Raw genomic sequence first — 22,276 nt, forward strand, 5'->3', positions numbered from 1 at the left:
ATTATGTATTATTTTTATTTCTACATATAACACCTCATTCTTCTCCAAAGAGTTTAGGGCACGTAATATATATTTTCCAGGTGGCCACAAATCCAGGGACTCAAAGCTAAAACCATTTATTCTCACGAAATGAATCAATTTATTCTTATAAGAGGACAGTTATTAACAGTCAACAGGCTTTTTAAAAGTGCTATAAGGAGAGCATGGCCATAGTGTCCATCAGTTTTCCCATAGCTGATTTAGCTTTAATATTATAGGGGAAGATAACCACACAGAGACATGGGTGGGAGGATGTCTCTCTCTTCCAGCATGTTGGTGTGTTCTAGCTCCTGAAAAAACTCCTCCCCCCAGGAAGCACCCACAAGTTATTTTGTTCTATATGAATGATATGACAAAGTAGATGGGAGCCCAGAATTGTAAGTATGCAACATACACAACTGAAAGCGTAAATATCCTTTTATTACAGTATAATTCATAAAGGAAAAGCATTTTAGATGAAAAAATGAAAATAATAAAGACACAGCTTCAAATCTAAACAGAATATTAATACAGTGGTATGGGTTCTATTATACTCCAAATATATACTCCAAATATCATAGAAAAGAATCATAGAATAGTAGGGTTTGAAGGGGCCTATAAGACCATCGAGTCCATCCCCGAGCAATATATTAAAGTATTGCTCAGATGACAATACATTTTTACTCTCAGTTTTGATAAGGTTAATGTTTCCAGAATCTGTAAAGCCCTTTTAACTTAAGCATGCTTCCTCAAAGTAAGTTCTATCAAACCCACTAGGAATTACGTCCAAGTAAACATGTATGGGATCAGGCTGTAAATCCATATAAATGGTATCATAAGTATTTTAGATTTTCTCAAGTATAATACAACAACAAAAATACACATAGCTTTTGTTAGGAGTAATACAAACATTTTAAAATATGTCGTTGCATTTTGACAGATAATCTACTTAGGAAAGAACCCACTCCCTGTATGTGCTCTACAGCGGTATGAGTTTACTCTTATCGTTACTTAATAATACAATTTCCCAAATCAGATAACCTACTAGCACATATAAATTTTATTCCTTCAGCTAGGGAAATGATGCTGTTATTGTACATATGTAACAAATTATGTTTGAAACAATGACGTGGAAAACTGTAGAATGAAATGGATGTATACATGGAGAGCAATGTATTCAGTTTAGTATAACAGTGAATGGAATTTTGCAAACCCTTTTCCTGAAAGATTTTTACTTGTGCACGTCTGGCAGAGCCCGTGGAAAGCCCCAAAGACGCAGCCTACTTACACCTCCATCTGGGGCAATAGTAAGTTTCACATGAGTAAACACATCCAGTGTTTGTATGGCAATACCATCAAAAAAATGTCTCTTGTGGGGTTTAAGCTGTGGGGGAGAAGAACATAGTACATTTAGTACATTAAATACTGTACTATCTGTAGACAAGACTGTCATTACAATATTAACATTCCCCACCCCACCCCCAAGAGGGATGTTGCATGTTTGGAGCTTTTGCTTTCTTGAAACTCATAGTTTGCATTTTCTGAAAGTGCTTCCTACCAAGAATACATTAGAAGAAGGATGCATTCATTTTCAGTTGATCCAAACATCTTAAGCTTACCTTTGTTGCAGGCAGCAAAACATTCCATTTTGGACCTTGTTTCAGGGCCCACTTTTGTGCTATACATTCTTTTTCTTCTTGTATGCTCAAAATAGAGGCCTCAAGTTTAAAAGTATCTGGAAAGTTTCCTAATAGTTAAAAAACACACACACACACAAGTGAGGTGGAGAGTGTGTGATATAGTATTAGCTTTCTTCCAAATAAATTAATGCCAGAAGTGAATACACACATACCCGGGAGTAAGTCCAATTGAACTTAATAGTGTAAGGCTGCAACCAAATGCACACTTACTTAGGGTAAGCCCCATTTAATTAGTGGGTTAAATCTAACATTGCACTAGCAGATGTCTGCTAGTGCAATGACTGTTTCTCCCTGTCCTCTGCACTGGTTCCAGAGCAATTTTTTAGGACGTTCAGAGGAAGAGGAGATTTCTGCCCTCTCAGTTCCACTAATGAAACTGCTTCTGTCAGCAGAATACAATTGGATTCAACCCAGTGAGATTTACTTGCAAATAAGTATGCTTTGCCCATCATGCTGCACAGGTTAGACAGTACCCTGTAATGTTTACAAAGCTGAAATATAGGGCAATGAATGTTGCAAACACACATTCATTATGTTTGATTTAGCGCAACAAAATCTGCCAAAATATGTTTTCACCTAAGTATTAGAAAACGTTTTGGTAGCAATAAACTCTTCACATAGTTCTCCAAATACAGAGGGTTTAGTAGAAAAGACATGAGACTGACAAACATTTACCTTTAAAGTGACTGGTGTCTATTTCTATGTGTGTTATTACACCAGAGTGGCCCAGGCGATAGACTGCCCATTCACTTCCTGGTATAAGGAGAATTCCCTCGTCATCAACCTGGAATTAAAAGAAAGGGTTGTTGTTTTTTAAAGTGGTGGATTCACCCCACCCTTATTCCCCAGAGAAAATTTGGGCATGATCCACTCACACAGCAGGTTCAGTGTCCACTTGTCAAGGATTTCTATATAGCTCAGTAGATCCTTCTTTCCTGCTCCCCTTCCCCTGTCTGCACAGGCATGTGAGCAGGAGCATGATGGGAAGTTAGAGGGAATGGGAGATTTGTGTGTACATTGGTTATCCTCCATCCATCCCTCTTCTCTACACCTTGTAAATTACATGTGCTCAAAGCACATGTAATTTGCATTGGGAAGAAAGAGTGTGCGTGTGTGCGCTGGATGGGGATATAGGAGGGGGGAATACAGGGCTCTATTGCAGTCTTATCAGAAGCTACCATTTGGGTGCTGCACCAGGTGCAAGTAAATCACGCCGCGAGTAAGCAGACAGTAAAGACAAGGACTAATATTGTTTTTCTTTAATGGACTAGTCTTTGCTTCTTCATTTTATATGCAAGTCTCTGTGTGTGTGTGTGTGAAGCCTTTTATTTTTTTAACATTTTGTTACCAATGTATCTTTTTCAAACCCTATATATTTCCCTGTTTCTTTTTCTAAAGATCGGTATTCCGCTAGAAATAAGATAAGAGTTGTTATAACTAATTTGTTTCTTACTTTTAAAACTGGTGGTCTTTCCAAATTTCTTCCTGTTTCCCATCCGTCTTTCATAGACTTTGCTCTTCCTATTCCTATCCCAACAAAAAGTGATATTTAATACAGAGGAAATAATGTCAACTATAAATCACCTGCAATTATTTTTATCTGTTCTGAAGTGGTTGGTTTTCTTCTTTACTTAGTAAGATTGTCAACCGATTAAATAAATCTTATCTGATTAACTGTATATTTTAATTAATTAATGATTAAGAGAGCAATCCTATGTCCCCTGGACAGCGTCTGGGAGAGACAGGAATTTCTAACAAAAATGTTTTGGTTTCCCAGCTCCAAGCTCATAGACAGCGCTACGAGTTCGTAGCCAGGAAACCATGCTACCTGCTACTTCCCCTGCCTCCTCGTAGCTCACGCGGAGAGAACCACACCACCACCTCCTCCGTGCTCATAACACGGAGCACAGAGTGGTGAAAATGGGGTGTTCCTGGGGGTGGGGATAGGAGGAGACCATGGAAGCTGTTTTAGACAGCTTCCTATGTCATCTCCAGACCCAGTCCCCAAAGCTGCACTTAGATACCCAAAAACATGTGTCTAAGGCAAAGTGCAGGGTGGCTGCAGCATGGAGGGAATCCTCTCCTCTATGCTGCTTCTGCCCTGCATTGGATAGGTGGTTTCCTCTGACTTCAGGGGAGCTTGGAGGTGCCCGTCTATCTTTATAGGATTGCGCCTTAATTTGATTAAATCAGGATAAATTTGCATATGAGTAAAACAATATTTTTTAAGAAAAAGCCTGCTTTCTTTGGCCAGGATCCAAAGTACCACACAATTAGTTTTGCACACCCAAATGGGCTTTAGATTTGTGTGCATTCAACAACAACTGTCCTTGCCACTCCTCTTTTGAAATTGAAGGGAGTTTCAGAGAGAGTTTGTAATATATGGATCTATTGTTTAAAGAAGCAAAAATTTCACTAGACCTACCTAGTTTTTGGATACACTTTTTGGAGCCCTGCCTTTGTTTTTAGACGATGTATGCATGAGCTTCACCACACGAGGCTCAAATCCCACTTCCTTACCAGGGCTTCTGCTTCTGGATTCTTTGTGGGATTAAGCTCGGCTCCTTTATACAGGCAGACACATGCTTTGAATCAGGGAATTCCTTTCTCTGCAAGTTCTATATATTTCATTTTGCAGCCACTAGGTGGTGCTGTGGTTATAGCGGAACTGCACAATTATACACAGCCAATATGTCAGATTAACATTCCTTATCAGGTTATCTCCAATCTTTTTAAGAGCGGTCAGAAAGCACAGCAGATGCCCTCCATGGAGGTTGATGATGTCATGTAAAGGACCCACAAACGTCTGTGAGTGGCCAATCACAAGTGTGCAGTAAAAGCCTCATGTAGAAATGCTCAAAGTATCACGACAGATAACACCCTAAAAGAGGCATTCCTTCCTATGTCAGTGTGTTAATCAATTAATTGACAGCATGTTTTTAGACCATAAAAATATTTTCAATCAATTAATCTAAATATCATCAACTAAATACTGCAGCCTTACAATTTAGTGTACATGGCTAACAACACTTGATTAATTAATGCCTTATTTAGCTGGATCTCTCCAAAAGGAATCTTTTCTTTGTCTAGATATGATTTTTACTCTATCACCCAGTGCTTTTTGTTCCTTCATTTTCCATGACAATATGTTTCACTGGGATTCTACTATAGCTAGCAAAGGAGAGAGATACACCTATATACTAGACAAACAATTTTTAAATGTGAAAAAAGTCACGCCTAACAATGTCATTGGATTCTCACATGAAACAGGGCAGAATTCATCGAACACTACTGCTGCAAAGTGAGTATTTATTTCAATTGGATTTACTCAGGAGTCAAACATAAGTGTTATTGACGTGAATGGACATTGTGCTTCATGGATTCTGCCTGTGAACAATAATAGTGCTTTGTGGTGCTGTTTTCATGTTGGCGCTTCTATAGTTTCATGTTAGAAATCAGCAGTTTGATTTTATGTTAAGATTATATTCTACTTATTGCATTAAATGAAACCAAAATAATGGCTATAAAAAAGGTCCAGCATTATTCTTACCTAAAATATTTTGGGGATGACCTAACTGAGCACCACTATGCCCAACACAGACACCTCCATTCACCATTGCAACCAAATCACTCAAGTGATTCTGGCCAGAAAGTGACCAGTCTCTCAGCATTGCGCCATATACTTTTAAACGTGCAATCCCACCATCTGTTGAAAAAATAATAATTTTAATTCTGCTGTCATGCTGGAGAGAAAAAACAAAGACCATACTTTAATTAGACAAATTAATATATATACACACACTTCTGTATAATTTAAGAGTTACATTTTATACTAGAATATATAAATTTATCTTACACATATATGATGATGATGATTCTTAAAGGACAGACAGCGATAGCAAGGAATGAACATGACCAGATGTAGTTATAAGTACTTAAGCTTCGTTATCTCTGGAAATGAAGCCTTGCAGAAAAGGTGGGTTAGGTAGAAAGATTTGAAAGACTGGCACATAATGTGGAGATAATCGATAAATAGACAGACAGACAGACAGACAGACAGACATGCACACACACAATTAAGCATGGGCACCTCCAACCAGTATTTTCTTACTGATGAAAATTCTGCTCCTAATGAGCGCTAGTACTTATGTTCCTCATGGATGCTATTAACTCTTGAGAGATAGGGTTGAATAGAAACAGACTTATTAAATATGTGTTTTGATGCACTTCTTATATAGACAAAACTTACCTGGATATATGTTGAGTCTTAGGTGATTCCACCTTTTATTGGAAGTCACACAAAAATAGTTGTGGGCAGTGTCAAGGTTTATCTCTGACATAGGAACCAAGGAAGTCCATTCATACGACCTCATCTGAAAATAAATGTTAATTACTTGCTTTCTAGTCAGTGATAATCTTGTTTGGGTTTATTTTTAATATACTAGGGCTAATATACAAGTTGCTGTTATATATTTTAGCTTTTTGTGTTGCCATTAGAGTTGCACTTTTTCTGAATGATTGAGCTGGCATTTAATATGAATATATGTGCAGTACTAAACTCTCTGTTATCAGTGAAGTCTCATACTCAGAAGGCAGGGTCATTTCTTAAAAAAATTAATTCTTCCTTTATTTGAAACAACAATGAAAGTTGTACAAACCAACTATTATCTGTGTTCTATTAGGCAGATGTTTTATTGCATTGTATAAACCTGGCTAGCAGCTGCAGTAATTAAGGAAAAACGCATTTAAATGGACACCCAAATCCTGAGCAGGTTTACTTGGAAATAAGCCTCTCTAGTTAACAAGCCAAGCCAAGCAAGTTATAAATGGTAATAAGGCTTCCTTTACAACAGACATACACCTGAGAGAGCTTAAACAACTCAGCTGTGAAATTGTTGCTTTTCTAACAAAAATGTGCAACTTGTTGCTAAAATGGTCTCCTTAACACAGGACTGGAAGCTAGCCAATGTAATGCCAATTTTTATAATGGAAGCTGAGAAGGAGCCAGGAACTTCCCAGGAAGCTGGGAGGGAGCCTGGGGGAAGGAGGACCAGCCAGCAGCTGCACCAGGTGGATCCTGAGCCTGCTTCTGCCCCCGCCAACAGGTACTTCAGGCGGGGCTGCCAGAGGCAGCGCCTCGGCATCGCGCCAAGTGCGACTCTAAGTGCGCACTTAGCATCGCACTTGGAGCCGCACGGAACAGCACCTGAAGACCCACCCACCTGCCTCTCCAGAGACACCAGCAGCCACAGATACCAGCAGGAAATAGCAGCAGCAGAGGGCAGCAGCTCTAAAGACGAGGGAGAAAGGGGCAAAAGTGGACTTTATCTGCTCCTTCTTAGCTGCTGTTCTCTTTTATCTTTTATATTCTTTTATACTGTTGAACGTTTTATACCCTAACATTTTAATATGTGCCTGGGAGGACTATTGGGCAACTCAGGGGGTCGGGGAGGTGCCACTATAACTGTGGTCACGGGCAGGGGGAGGTATGGCGTTGGGGGATTAACAGGCCAGCTGAGGAGAAGAGGGGCTAGGCACCTTACAGCTGTCCCCTCTTCTGGTTCTTCCCCCAACCTGATAGTTCCTGGCAGCCTTACCAGTCTGCCCTCGGGTCTGGTGGTGCTGCTGCTGAATGCCAGGTCGGCCCAAAATAAAATCTCCCTCATCCATGATTTGATTGTGAATGAGGGGGCTGACCTGGTATGTATTACTGAGACCTGGGTGGGGGAACTGGGAGGGGTCACTCTCTCCCAGCTGTGCCCTCCTGGGTACTCGGTGCAGCAGCAACACCGACTTGAGGGTCGGGGGGGGGTTGCCGTGGTCTATAGGAATTCAATCTCCCTCTCCAGGCTTCCTGCTCATTCGAGTGCAGATCTTGAGTGTTTGTACCTTGTGTTGGGTACCCAGGACAGATTAGGGATTCTGTTGGTGTACCGCCCACCCCGCTGCCCATCAGACTCCCTGCCTGAGCTGACGGAGGTGGTCTCTGACTTGGTGTTGAGGACCCCTAGGATGATGGTCCTGAGGGATCTCAACTTCCTTGCTGAGGCCGCTGTATCCGGGGCGGCTCAGGACTTCATGGCCGCCATGACAACCATGGGGCTATCCCAACATGTTATCGGCCTAACGCATATAAAAGGACACACGTTTGATCTGGTTTTCTCGACTGGGCAGGAGGATGGTGATCTGAAAGTGGAGGAATTAACATCTGTCCCTTTGTCATGGACAGATCACTTCCTGCTGAGGTTTAGACTCCTGGCAGCCTTCCTCCTCTGCAAGGGTGGGGGACCTATTAAAATGGTCCGCCCCTGGAGATTAATGGATTCCGATGGATTCCAGAGGGCTCTGGGGGATTTTCCTGCTGGTAAGGCTGGTGCTCCTGTCAAAGCCCAGGTCACTCTGTGGAATGCAGAGATGACTCGGACGGTTGACACGATTGCGCCCAAGCGCCCTCTCCCTCTGAGCAGAGCCCGGCCAGCTCCTTGGTATACACCTGAGCTGAGGGCGATGAAGCAAGAGGGGAGACAGCTAGAACGCAGGTGGAGGGAAACTCGTGCTGAGTCTGACCGAACACAGGTAAGAGCCCACTATCGAGCCTACTCTGTGGCGATGAGGGTGGCAAAGAGACAGTTCTTTTCCACCAGCATTGCATCTTCTCAGTGTCATCCAGCGGAGATTTTCTGAGTGGTTCATGGCCTGTTACATTCTGGGCCAGGGAGAGAGACTGTGGAACCCTCGGTAGCACGCTGTGACGAGTTTGCACGGCACTTTGAAGATAAAGTCACTCAGATTCGTCATGAATTGGACACCACCATTAATGCAGTTCCATTGGTAGAGGCATTCAGAGCACCGTCTGGTTCAGTTTTATTGGATGAGTTTCAGTTACTGAGGCCTGAGGATGCCTCAGGCCTCAAGCAACTTGGACAAGGTGCTTGGCCAAGTCCGATCGACCACTTGTGTGCTTGACCCTTGCCCTTCATGGCTTATTAAATCAAACAAGGAGGGGATGTCTGGCTGGGTCCAGGAAGCTGTAAATTCCTCCTTGAGAGAGGGAGTGGTGCCTGCTGCTTTAAAAGAGGCAGTAATTAGACCACTCCTGAAAAAGCCTAACCTGGACCCAGAGGATGTTAACAACTATAGGCCAGTGGCCAACATCCCCTTCCTGGGCAAGGTGCTTGAGCGGGTGGTTGTAGGACAGCTCCAGGCACTGTTGAATGAAACGGATTATCTAGATCCATTTCAATCGGGCTTCAGGCCTGGTTTTGGAATGGAAACTGCCTTGGTCGCCCCGTGGGATGACCTCTGCCAGGAGAGGAACAGGGGGAGTGCAACCCTGTTGATTCTTCTGGACCTCTCAGCGGCTTTCGATACCATCGACCATGGTATCCTTCTGGATAGGTTGTCTGGGTTGGGAGTTGGAGGCACTGCATTACAGTGGTTCCACTCCTACTTGGTTGGCCGATTCCAGAAGGTGGTGCTTGGGGATTATTGCTCTGTGCCATGGCAATTGTGCCATGGGGTTCCACAGGGCTCTATTTTATCCCCTATGCTGTTTAATATCTACATGAAACCATTGGGGGAGGTTATCTGGAGGTGTGGGCTGAGGTGCCATCAATATGCGGATGACACCCAGCTCTACCTCTCTTTCTCATCAAAACCAGGTGAGGCAGTGGCTGTTCTGAATCAGTGACTGGGCACGGTAATGGACTGGATGAGGGCCAATAAACTGAAACTCAATCCAGACAAGACGGAGGTACTGTTAGTGGGTGGTTCGTCTGCCCAGCTAGGTGATACTCAACCTGTTCTGGAGGGGGTTGCACTCCCCCTAAAGGATCACGTTCATAGTTTGGGGGTGCTCTTGGATCCAGAACTGTCACTTGAGGCACAGGTGAACTCAGTGGCACGGAGCACTTTTTATCAGCTTAGGCTGGTATACCAACTACGCCCTTATCTGGACAGAGATAGCCTAGCTACAGTTATCCATGCTCTGATAACTTCCCATCTGGATTACTGCAATGCGTTATACGTGGGGCTGCCTTTGAAAATGGTCTGGAAACTTCAGCTGGTCCAAAATAGAGCAGGAAGATTGTTAACAGGGACTGGCCTGCGAGCTCATATTACGCCAGTACTTTTCCAGCTGCACTGGCTGCCAGTCCATTTCCGGGCCCGATTCAAAGTGCTGGTGTTAACATTCAAAGCCCTTAACGGCTTGGGGCCAGGTTACCTGAAGGATTGCCTCCTCCCATATGTGCCTGCCTGGACCTTAAGATCATCCTCAGCGGCCCTTCTCCGTGAGCCCCTGCCAAAGGAAGTGAGGTGGGTGGCTACTAGGAGGAGGGCTTTTTCTGCTGTGGCACCCCAGCTCTGGAATGAGCTCTCTAGTGAGGTTCGCCTGGCACCTACATTGTATTCCTTTCGGCGCCAGGTGAAGACCTTTTTATTTTCCCAGGCATTTTAGCATTTTAGCTTTCTAAATTTTTAGCTTTGTTGTTTTAAATCTGTATTTTAAACTCCTGCACTGCTGCTAGGTTTTATTGTGGTTGTATTGTTATATTGTGGTTTTAATGTTCTATATATTTTTAATTGTTTTATTGTGTGTTGTTTGGTTTTAATTTTTGTGAACCGCCCAGAGAGCTTCGGCTATTGGGCGGTATAGAAATGAAATTAAATGAAATGAAATAAATAATAAACAAACAAACTTGCAGAACTGTCAGCCTAACCTCTGTCCCAAGTAAACTGGTGGAAAGCAGTAATAAAGCTAAAAATATTAAACATATGGAAGACCAAGCCTTGCTGCAAAATAATCAGTATGGCTTTTACAAAGGAAAGCCATGCTTCATCAACCTTCTAGAATTTTGTGTATGTCAAACATACAGATAGGAGTGATCCAGTAAATCAGGCCTTCACAACAACACAGGGTCCACTCACTGACTGCAGCGCCCGCACTGTTTTCTTGTTACCTCTGGGGAAATTCTAAATACCCATTGTTTGCTGCACTTTCTTACACAGAGATATCAGAGCTCTAAGTCCATCAAAAAATGGAGTTAGTGACAGAAGAATGTTTGTGTCACAATAGCCCTATTCATGTGTTCTCCTCCATGCATTTACTCTACACAGTGAAGGAAATGGCAACCAAAATTATCAAGGCCTGAAGGACATCCCCTATGACTAATGGTTACAACATCTGGGGCTTTTTAATTTAGAAAAAAGGCAAGTAAAGGTGAACATGATAAAGATGTATAAAACTATGCATGCTGTGGAGAAAGTGAACAGGGAGACATTTTTATCCCTCTTTAATTATACTAGAACCTAGAGTCATCCAAGAAGCCGAGTGGTGGGAAATTCAGGATATATAAAAAGAAGTTCTTCACAGAGTGGCCGGATGTCCTCTTTAGTCCTCTATTTTAAGGCGCTGTCTGGGATCTGTCCAGATTCCAAATTTGTCCTCTAAAAATTGGGGATTCTGGACACAGTTACTGTGATTTTTTTATTTTGCTTTTTTCTTCAGCAGAGTGCCATGGCCAGTCTCAAGCTGTGGCTGTAGCACTAGGTTGGCTGACTGCTTTATTAGTGGCAACAGGACAGCTGAGCACCATTAGGGCTGGTTCAGGGGAGGAGGAGTGGCTGACAGGAAAAAAAAAGCACAGAGCTTCTCTACATGGGCCTTATACTGTGCAATCAAGACTGGTTGCTCGTGGAAGTCTGTGGGTCCTTTACATGACGTCATCAACTTCCAGAGCCCCTCCCACAGTTTATGACCTTTATCCCGCTTTTTAAAAGATCAGAGATAACGCGATAAGGGACGTTAATCCAGTCTATTGGCTGTGTGTAGTGTAATGAGGGTGTTGTGCTATAATCACAGCACCATCTAGGGGCTGTAAAATGAAACATATATAAACATATATAAACATATTTCCAAGAAAGGAAGTCCTTGATTCAAAGCATGTGTCCACCCGTGTAAAGGAGCCGATCTTAATCCCACAAAGAATCCAGAAGCAGAAAGCCCCGGTAAGCATGCGGGATTTCAGCCTCATGTGATGAACTCCATAGTGCTGGAAGGAAGATCATCTAGTCCAACCCCTTGCTGAATCCAGGCTCTGCAGTGCAGGATGCAGCTACAGCATCCCTGACAGATCCAGTATTTGCTTAAATACCTACAGCAAAAGAGAACCCACCACCTCCTGAGGCAATCAGACCCACTTCTGAACAGCTCTCACTGTTAAGAAAAGGACTGAGGGAAAGGGGCGGCAGAGAGACTTGTAGGTGAGGAAATAGAGAAGAAAGGGCAAATGAGAAAGAGTACTAAGAGAAAAAGAAAAGGGTAAGTCTACTGATACATAATAGGCCTTTGCCCTTATTGGTTGCTGATAGTCACTCCATGTGTGTGGCAGTTATGCAGTGTTGCCCATTTCCCCACCTCAGTCGGCCAAGGAGTGCTTTCAGCCCCTCCCCTCAGCAAACACCACATGAATTAGATGTGAAGATGACGAAAGTAACACGCTTCAGCAGTTTCATAAAACACAAAAAACGCAGGGTGATCCATTATCTGGTCTTATTCCTACCCAAGGTTCACAGTACCTCCTGGGCAGCCTTAAACTCTTCGTCTGAAGGTGTAGTTCCAATTCTGTTCCCTCTTGGTGGCAGTAGTGGTACCTCCTCTGCAAAGATGATATGCCCAAAAGAAATTTAAGATAATACTGCCAGAACCCAACTGTCTTATGAGAAAGTCCACTTCCAAAAAGCAAACAGACATGCTAAAAGACCTTGGTGCCCATTTTCAGTAGCAGCACAGACGGTACCCACACAGAATAAAAGAAACAGGATGTGAATTGTGAAATATTATGGCATGCTGATCACTACCTGCGCCAGTGCTTAGACCTCATGTGTTTACACGCCCCTGATAACTAAACCTGGAAAGGACTACTTAACCCTTTCTTCATGCCCATAGCCAATGCCTCCTGCTGTGGTTTGGTTGGCATAACTTCTCTCCTCCATTGCTTTGAGTTAGCTGTGGCCATATGCCTTAAAGCAGCCTTCCTCGACCTGATGCCTGCCACATGTGTTGGACTTAAACTTCCATCATCCCCTGTGAGCATGACCAATGGCCATGCTGACTCAGGATGATGGGAGTTGTAGTACAACACAACCGGGGGGCTCCAGGTTCCGGGAAGGCTGCCATCAGGAAAAGTTTCTCACTTATGTATACCTCTCACCAGCAAAGGCAACTGGACTTTCCTTGTTTTGATATATCATCAGGCCTTCTGTGGAAGTTCTTAATATCTTAGTTACCTGGCTTCAAGAAAGCAGCTTGGATTGATATCCGAGGAGCACAGTTTCCGGCTAGGTATGATGTGTCGACCTCAAACCCATAAATAACACCTGGCACTCCCAACTGAATGATGCACCAATCATGACCTTAAAAAGAAAGACACATTTATTTATTTAAAAAAGCAACACCTAACCAAAGTTAAGATAGATTCAGGAAATGAGAAAAGCTGACTTTATTAGTATGAATGTAGTATCACCAAGAGAGTTAAGAGATTAATTCAAAAGAAATCCAAGTGCAATTCAGAAAGATACCCAAAGACTAGGTATGTTCAGAAACATGTGTGCCTTTCTTTTACTTGAGAAATAAAATGGAGTCATGTGACATTGTGGGAAGTAATCAAATATAAAGCATGCAATCAAAGCCTGGGCAACCTGAAGATGAAAAGTTTTGCTTGAACCAAAACCATTTGGTAGGGTCTTGCGGTTGTTTACTGCTATAGAAGTTGACGGAACAATCTCAATTGCTGCTTATACGCACCCCCATTGATTTCAAGAGCACTTAGATGGAAGCAGCATATTGTACCCATCCACTAAGCATAATTATATAAGTATGAAAGAGAAAACTAAATGATTGGTTGTCATCTCTTTTACAAACAAGATAATCCAAACGTTTAAATTAATGACTGAGGTTTCTTTTTCTCAACTTCTCCATTAATTTGGGTACTTGGAAGAAAATATGACATTAAGTGACAAGTTATAGATGAAAACCTAGCATTTGTGCTTAGCTTATAATTCTACAATGGATTACCAATTTCTGTAGTTCAGGAAAAACCTTCAAGGTTTTTCTAGCCCATATTTTTCAATTGGAGAGACTGCCTCTGACAACGGAACTCCCAACAGATGCAGATCAATCCTTTCATAGCAAGACTTTACCCCAGATTTGTCCATCCTACTTCAGGTTCAGATTTGCAGCTTAGCTACAGTGTTTTACCTGGAATCCGCTTCCTCCTCGTTTCCCATCCATCCCTCCACTTCCCATAGTCAGTAAATAGGTCCTCATGACAGACTGGTCTTTGTTTCTAAATAAACATATAAAAGTTCAAGATGGTTCAAAACCTGTCTTGCATTATAATATATGCTATTATAAACAAGCAACAGGCCTTAAAGTTAAATTAGAAATTATTTTTCCATAAGTGCAAAACTAAGTTTGTGCCGATTGCCTCAAAAGATATTCCTTTCCAATTTTTTTAATGTTAAATGAACCAAAATAAAAGTGAGCAACCAGGGAAGGAGTGGGTAAATATAAGTTAAGTGGCAGGGCTTGTAGGGCATGCTGCTGTCTTAAAGGGCTTGTAGGGCATGCTGCTGAGATCTGCTGCTTAGTAGCTGATATGGACCAGAATGAGGCTGCTCAGTGCTTCCATTTCCATTCTAGCCTCTTCAGTGTCAATCTGAAGAGTGCCTAGTCCAATGGTGGGGAACTTGTTAGATTCCAACTTCCATCATTCCTGATCATTGGCCATGCTGGCTGGGGGCAACAGGAGTTGGAGTCCAACAGCATCTGGAGGTTCACGGGTTCCCCAAATCTGGCCTGTGCACATACAACTGTACACACGTTTGGCTCCTTCCTTTGGGAACATGTGTATATGTATAAGTGCATAGGCCCCTGTATTGGATTTGGTTTTGGAAGAATGGAGGGCAGTCAGGAGTGAATTTACCCAGAGTCATATGCAGTATTTAATGCAGTAAGTAACAGCATAAGTACACTAATTTGCTAGAGCAGTTGGCGATTTTCATGATTTTAGAATGGGTTCTCATAGCTGAATTCATACAGTGAAAGCCACACTTTTTACCACTAACAGAAAGTAACGGACAATGCACAGTAGTTGCTTTGCACAGCTCTGCATGGTTTGTACTTTCTGAACTGGTAAGGACGCCCTTTCCTCTGCTCCAAGAGGGAAAGGTCTTGGTAAAGGGGGGGGGGCAGTGTGGGTGTGCTTCCTGACAGCTTTCTAACTCAGTGAGACTTGCTCTATAAAACCCTGAGCCAACTGGTCTGTTACCTGTTCTCATCTGAGAGGCAGAAGGTGCACCACCTGCTCAGATAAGCAGCCCCATTGGACAGCATCCATCACCTCCCTGGGAATCAGGTTGACTGAGCTGAGAGTTAAAGACATGTAAGCTTTCTTTGCTTTTATTCTATCTGCATCCATTTTCCACCGCTAAACTCTGTCATTCTTTCACACAAATGGACTTGAGTCATACTGGTGTCCTTGAATCTGGTTAGCGTGGGCCCTGGCTGGACCAGGCCCCAGTTTAAGACAGCTCACTTCAGACTGACACCAATCACACATCACTTGGGGTGTGCAGCTGGCAGTGTTTTGGTTAGCCAGCATGTTGGGAGCCCCTTCTCTCATTCGGTATCCATGGGTACTGAACACATGAATAGGGCTACCATAAGTTATCCAAAGGAGGCTAATCTTTGTAGTGCTGCTCCTTGACATTTTACAGCTTGGGGAAGGGAAGAGCATACAACCTTAGATTGTTATTGGCCTTTAGTAATCACCTTTATCACAACGAATTTATAAACCAAAGGAGGGACATCCAGGCCTTGCCTACCTTTAAGAGATTTTCTGCAGGAGCAAAAAAGTCATCTGTTGAGAATAAAATCTTTATAAAATAAAACAGAAGTATGAATTGGAACAGTTACTTACACATTTTATTTTACATACATCATTGTAGTTGACCAAAGCAGAGGCCAATCTAGTTCCCTGGCGCACCTTTCCCTCCTGCTCCCATTTGTACTGCTTAGAAATGTCATACCACCAACACCCCTTCTTCTTGGCAACCCTCCTCAGTGTGAAGAGCGCTGCTCATGGGAAACCATAAGAGACCAAATATATTATCTCCAAAGAGATGTATACATCCTAGGCAATATTTAATATTATCTAGTTTTATTACTGTGTATTTCTTTTCCATATCCTGTTTCTACAATGAACCTGTACACAGTATTATTTGCTTTTACACCTTCATACTTTTCTAACCATCTCTTGCAGTTGTATCAATTACCTCTTATTTGGTTGTGTGCATCTGGATGTACTGGATCAGACTTTCCCAACCCGGTAACTTCCAGATGTGTTGAACTTCATCTTCCATAATTCTCAGCCAGCATGGCCATTGGCCATTGGCCATGCTGGCTGAGAATTGTGGGAGTTGCAGTCCAACACATCTGGAAGGCCCCGGGTAGGGAAAGAAGTACTAGATTATAAACTCGCAGATAGGAGCTGTTTTGATTTTGTAATTTAGACAGGACTCTTATTTGATAATGCTTTCAAGAATGAATTAATGTTTTTGTACTATTACTAATACTAAAGTATTTTAAATTAGGACTTAGTATCATAATACCTACTTTGTTTCTTTAATGCCTGGAGATTTGTTTTTTGTTTTTACTACTTTAATAAAATCACCTCACTTATTTTAATGAATTGCGCTGAATGTACCTTTCCTCCTGTAGTTTCACATCCTAAGTCATTCAGATGTAGAAAGTCAGGTAAAACGTTAGGTTTTCCTTCTTTGAGGTGAACAGTCATCCTTCCTCCAAAGATAAGGCTGAAATAAAAATAATCCTTTTTTTTCTGAAAGAGAAGATAAATAAAGTAGACCACAATTCCCCTCCCCATTCCCCTCTAATCACGCTAAGCTTGTATATTGTTGGCTTCTTAAAAGCAGGTCTGTCACTCAATTAAAAAAACCTTAGCCAATTAATCCTACAATTTTAATTGGTTTATTAAATCTGCATTTATTTTCATATTAATTTTGAAGAAGAATGCTTATTTACAATGGCTTGCATCCTAGAATAAGTTAATTAGGGGCACAATCCTATGCATGTGTAGACAGAGAAAAGGCAGACAACTCTTAGCATAGCTGGCTGGGGGATGCTGGGAGCTGTAGGCTTTTTCTCTGTCTAAAAATGCATAGGGTTCCACCTTTGAGAAAGTACACTGAAGGAAGGTTTCATATCCGCTCCTTTCTTCTGCAGCAACCTGGTCCGGGAAATGCATGTAGAGGGAGAATTGCTCACAACTGGGTGGAGGGCTAGGGAGTCTTTTCAGGGACTGTAGGAAGGAATCATGAAACTTTCCTTCTATGAACTTCTTTAACTTAACTTAGGATCCAATCCTTTGTTTTTAAAATGATGCCTGCGCTCATAGCAAGCACCATCTTAGGAGGAAGAGGGGCTGCCACACCACCACCGCCACCACCGCCACCACCACCCTCTCTCTCTCACACGCACGCACGTGTACCTGAGATATGTATCTAAGATGGTGCCTGCTATCTGCATTTTATAGGTACTTGTATTTCAAATATTTTAATTGCTGCTCAATTAGGTAATTAAATCAATAGAATTTTTTTTATCAATTAATCTAATTGGTCAACTAAATATTGCAGCCCTACTTAACAGAATAACATCCTGGAGTATGTTGTCAGCACAGAAAATAAGGTAATAGTTTTAGCGTACTCAGAGGACTAACACAGTACACAGAGGTATATTAGTTTGTAAATTTCAGAAGGAAAAAAAGAGAGAATGTTAAGCAAGATGGACTTTGGTCTGATCCATCGGAGCTGTCTCACAATCACGTTGCTGTGCTGAGCTCCGCTGATTTGCAGCTTTGTTCTTGGCCAGTAGAAAAATGTAACATGCCAACAACAACAAAAAACTTCAAACCAGTGAAGCTCAGCTTCAGCTATACGACTCTGAGGCAGTAAGGGCTCTGACCTGATATAAGAAGGGCCTCATTGGATTAGACCAAAGATCCACTAAGCTAGCATCCTGTTTCTAAAAATGGCTAGCAGGTTGCTTCTGAGAAGCCCATAAGCAAGGCATGATGTGTAATAGCCATCTCCAGTTGTTTGTCCCCAGTCAGCTGGCATTTAGGGGCATGTTGTCTCTGAACTTGGAGGTTCCATTTAGCTATGACCAATAATAGCCATTAAGAGAGCAATCCTATGCCCACCACACAGCGCCTGGGGCGGCATACGAGCCAGGAAACCGCCCTTCCCTTCCCTTCCCTTCCCACCCCTCCCCATCTCCTTGTAGCCGGCGCAGAGAGAACCATGCCAGCTACCTCTACACACTTGGAAAATGAAGCGCAGACAGGAAAAAGGGAGCTTTCCCAGGGGTGGGGAGGGGAGGAGACTGGGCCGGTGGCTGTACAACGTTTCCCATGGCCACCTCAGCCTCCTTCCCTCTTTCTCCGAGGTGCTGCTGCTAGATGGGCAAAATTGCAGCGCTCTCTTCCCACCCTGCATAGGACACTTGGCAGCCTCCAAGTTCGGAGGCTGCCAACTACCTGGGTAGGATTGCACCCTAATAGACTTTTCCTCCATTAATTTAATCCCTATTTAGAGCCATCTAATCCGGCAGCCATCACCACATCGAATAGAAGCGAATAATATAAGTTTATGCACTGTGTGAAAATGCTTTTCTTCGTTGGACCTGTTCACACATCACAACAGCCCACTGTGGCTTCATTTACCTGCAGGGGCTGTTGCATCATGCCGGGCACCCACAGGCACCATTATTTCTTGGTGTCCATGGGCGCCCAGCTTGCTGTGTCTTGTCGTGTTGCTTGAACCCAGGCGGCAGGGTTTGTTTGAGGGTTAGACCTTCTGAATCTTCTCTTCTGAATCCACGGGTAACTGATTTCATTAGGTGACAAGTTCTAGGTTTATATGGGAGCAATCCTATGGCCCCTAGGCAGTGTCGGGCGGGGGGGGGGGGTTGGATATTTCAGATTCCCTGATCCAAGGTTGGAAACAGCATTCCACCCTTCAATCCAGGAATCCGTGGTCCCTCCCCCTTCCAGTTGGCATGGTTAGAACCATGCCAGCTGCCTCTCTAAGGTCCCAAAAGCAACCTCGGAGAGGAGGTAAAGGGGGGTGGGGAGGGGGCTGGAGAGGCCAACTTATGAACTATCCCCGGGCCTCCCCAGCCTCCTTCCCTCCCCCTCCACAGCAGCCCAGCTAGACGGGCAAAAAAGCCTGTCTAGCGAAAATGCAGAACGGTAGGAGCAAGGAGGCAAGGGTTGCCTCTGACACTCCTCCCACTCTGCTCTGGATGCCCATAAGCCTCCGAGTTTGGAGGCTTACAAGCATCAGGATAGGATTGTGCCCTAAGAGCGGAAGGGGATCTGTACCCATTCCTCATTTTATAAACCTTTATCATGCCTTTCTATTTATTCACCTTTCTCCCCTACACCTTAGTCTTTCCTCCTAGACAAGAAACTCCAACTTGGATCATTTTAGTTGTCCTTTTCTGCATAATTTCCAGCTCAGTTATACTTTCTTGACTGGGATAACCAGACGTATACACAATACTCCAAATGTGGCCACACAATAGGTTTAATAAAACCATTACACTACTGGCAGTTTTATTTTGAATCCCTTTCCTAATTATTCCTAGTACAGGAGCTTCCTTTTTCACTGCTGCTGTGCACCAAGTAGATGTTTTAATTATGATATCAGCCAAGACCCCAAGATCTCTTTCTTGGTTAATAACTGCCACTTCAGATCCCATCAGTTCAGTGTATATGTGAAGTTAAGAATTTATCCCCTAATGTGCGTAATGTAACACTTACTTACACTGAGCCATGTTTGCCGTTTTGTTGCCCCTTCACCCAGTTTGGAGAAATCATGTTGGTGAGTCTGCTTGAGTATTCACCATCCTGAATTTGGTGCTTCATTGTTCACTGTATACTCAAGTTCCCATCATTTATGAAAGTTAAAAGCACTGGTCCCAATACCAGTGGGAATTGACTGCTTGCTTCTCTCCATTACATAAACAGTTTATTCCCTACCCTCTGAGAGTTACTTAATGATAAGAGGACCTGTCCTACTACACCTGGTAGGTTTACTCAGCAAAAGGCTTGGTTGAGAGACTTTTGTCAGTCGTTCTCAAAGCCCAAAAATATAATGTTTACTTGCATACTTGGACAACCTGATCAAGTGCAGAGCTCCCAAAGCTTACAAGTAAGACACAGGGCTTTTCTACACATGGCTCTTAATCTGCTACATCTACTTTCAGTTTTCTCGCAGAATTGAGATCCGAGCACTACACAAGGAGTGTTTCCTTTTCTGCTTTTCTGCTACATAACCTCTAGGTGGCACAGTGGTATAGGGGAATAGCGCAACTACACAAGAGGAAATCGTGCTTTCTTTAACCATCAGAAATAATACCCCATTTTCCCTGCTCTAAAAAAACTCACAGAAAGTGCTGTTTACAAACAGAAGTTAAACTAGAGGGTCACAACATCATCTAAAGAACCTGTAAGCAGCCATGAGTAGGGAATGACAAGTGCACAACAAACATCATATGTAGAAAAGCTCAGAATGAATTGTGCTACCACAGGAGTTATTTCACCACAGATCAGTTACATTTCACATGTAGAAGCTAGTGCGGTATCATTCAATCAAATTATTAAATTGTCATCTAGGCAGGCACACCACCAAAAATGGAATTAAAATAATTCAATGGTATTGAATGGGAACTTTTCATAATTCACTGGCAAAGTAGGAAATACTGATTCTTATGTATACTCTTGATAACTCAGTTGAACTATCTTTTCCATAACATTTCAAGAGAAATATATCAAAATCAGTTAGTCTTACTCTTTTGGTAGTTTTGCTCCACAGCAGCTGTGAGGAATCTGCAGTGTGAACAGATGAATGTTTTAAAGGGGTAGTGCCCGATCCAAAATAAGCAAGTTACACCATCAGTAGACAATCATTAGGTTTTATTGATTCTGTAAGAGATCCCTGCTCCGTCCAAATGTCCAACCCCACCCCTTCTTACTCAAACCGAAAGAAATATACAGCAACCCCTTTATAAATCTTAAATATTCAGAGGTGCAATTTGTTAATATTTTGATATGAGGAGCATATTTTAAATAACACATTCCAGGAAAGTGCGGCATCTGTGACAGATTTTTGTACATTCTGACTGTGATCTTTGCCTACACAAAGTTTGCACCTGGAACTATGCCTGAAACAGAACACACAGCAGCCACCAAATGATCATGCCTTTGTAGCATGGCCCTACATTGGCAGAAAGCCTGTAGTAATCAGTGGGTGCCACCCTAGCTTACCTGTTGAAATAGGAGACATGGGCTACTTTATTTCATCGTTTTCTCTTAATGGCAAATCGCCAGGGCCCCAAGACTGGCATAGCAAAGAGTCCACAGTTCCAACCATGCTGCCATTCTCTCTTTGCAAACAGCAACAAAGGAGATCAGAGACAGCACAAGAGAATTGTCAGTTTGCACAGCCCACCTTGACTGTACTTGAAGCAAGTGAGCCAGTTCAGCTACAGCAGTCTCCATTTTGAGAAACAAAATACAGACAAAGAGGATATCATAATTTTCTTGCCAGAAATTAATAAATAGACTGGGTGGCGGGCAGAGGACTGACAAACCATGGCGATGTTTTCCTAGGATTTAACTCCATTGCCATAGAGTAATCTACACATACACAGGATATACTTCCAATGTGGGGCACTGTTAAGTAGCAAGGTGGACAACTTTTTTTTTTGCCATACACCAAATGGATGGTTCTCAACAGAAGCAAGCTCATTGCTCTATAGACGTGCTTTTAATAAGCCAGTGGTTTTAAACATGCTACCTTCAGAGACGCTTTCCACATCCCCAACTCTGCTGAAGAATGCACATTGCAAGAATTCTGGAACGCCTTCTGGGGTGCATGCTCAGTTCAACCATCATGTAGCATTATGCTGGTCCGGACAGGCCTGTTGGACTTCCCCATCAGCATCACCCTGTATGAAGCAAGTGCATGTTTTAGAAAACACTCAACCATCTCTTGTACAATTGCACGATTCAAGGGATGACAAGGCTGGCCCTGCCCTTAGGCAGAATGAGACAGCTGCCTCAGGCAGCTGGGTTTGGGTGTCATGGAAGGGCAGCAAATTCTAGTTAAGAAGACAGGATACCCTGGAGAAGATGCTGATGCTAGGGAAAGTGGAAGGCAAAAGGAAGAGGGGCCGACCAAGGGCAAGATGGATGGATGATATTCTGGTGGTGACGGACTCGAGCTTGGGGGAGCTGGGGGTGGCGTCGGCCGACAGGAAGCTCTGGCGTGGGCTGGTCCATGAAGTCACGAAGAGTCGGAAGCGACTGACCGAATAAACAGCAACAACAAGTTTATTATTTTTCTATTTTTACTGCCAGGGAGAGACACTTCCGGGATTTTCTGGCTCAGGTGTCAAAATAGCTTGGCAC

At 42.9% G+C, this 22,276-nt stretch overlaps 1 protein-coding gene across 2 annotated transcripts; it reads right to left on the reverse strand.

Moving 5' to 3' along the window:
* Positions 1-437: 437 nt before the first annotated feature.
* Positions 438-21,707, reverse strand: ALLC (allantoicase). 2 transcript variants are annotated; one of them, XM_084826697.1, is made up of 13 exons: positions 21,663-21,707; positions 20,655-20,692; positions 16,487-16,595; positions 15,606-15,656; positions 13,978-14,065; positions 13,008-13,133; positions 12,297-12,376; positions 5,968-6,091; positions 5,269-5,424; positions 3,172-3,245; positions 2,394-2,502; positions 1,638-1,765; positions 438-1,402 (listed from the first exon to the last, which is right to left on the reverse strand). In XM_084826697.1, exons 1-13 carry the CDS (start codon positions 21,681-21,683, stop codon positions 1,250-1,252), a joined length of 1,257 nt encoding a protein of 418 aa, XP_084682823.1. In that variant the 5' UTR covers positions 21,684-21,707; the 3' UTR covers positions 438-1,249. The 2 variants fall into 2 exon arrangements, with proteins under 2 accessions (XP_084682823.1, XP_084682824.1); XM_084826698.1 differs by lacking the exon at positions 21,663-21,707 and having other exon boundaries at positions 16,487-16,621; positions 20,655-20,720.
* Positions 21,708-22,276: the final 569 nt, after the last annotated feature.

The sequence above is a fragment of the Heloderma suspectum genome, chromosome 1 (genome assembly GCF_057233095.1).
Source record: "Heloderma suspectum isolate Gila_16-S chromosome 1, 16-S_ref, whole genome shotgun sequence".
NCBI lineage: Eukaryota > Metazoa > Chordata > Lepidosauria > Squamata > Helodermatidae > Heloderma > Heloderma suspectum.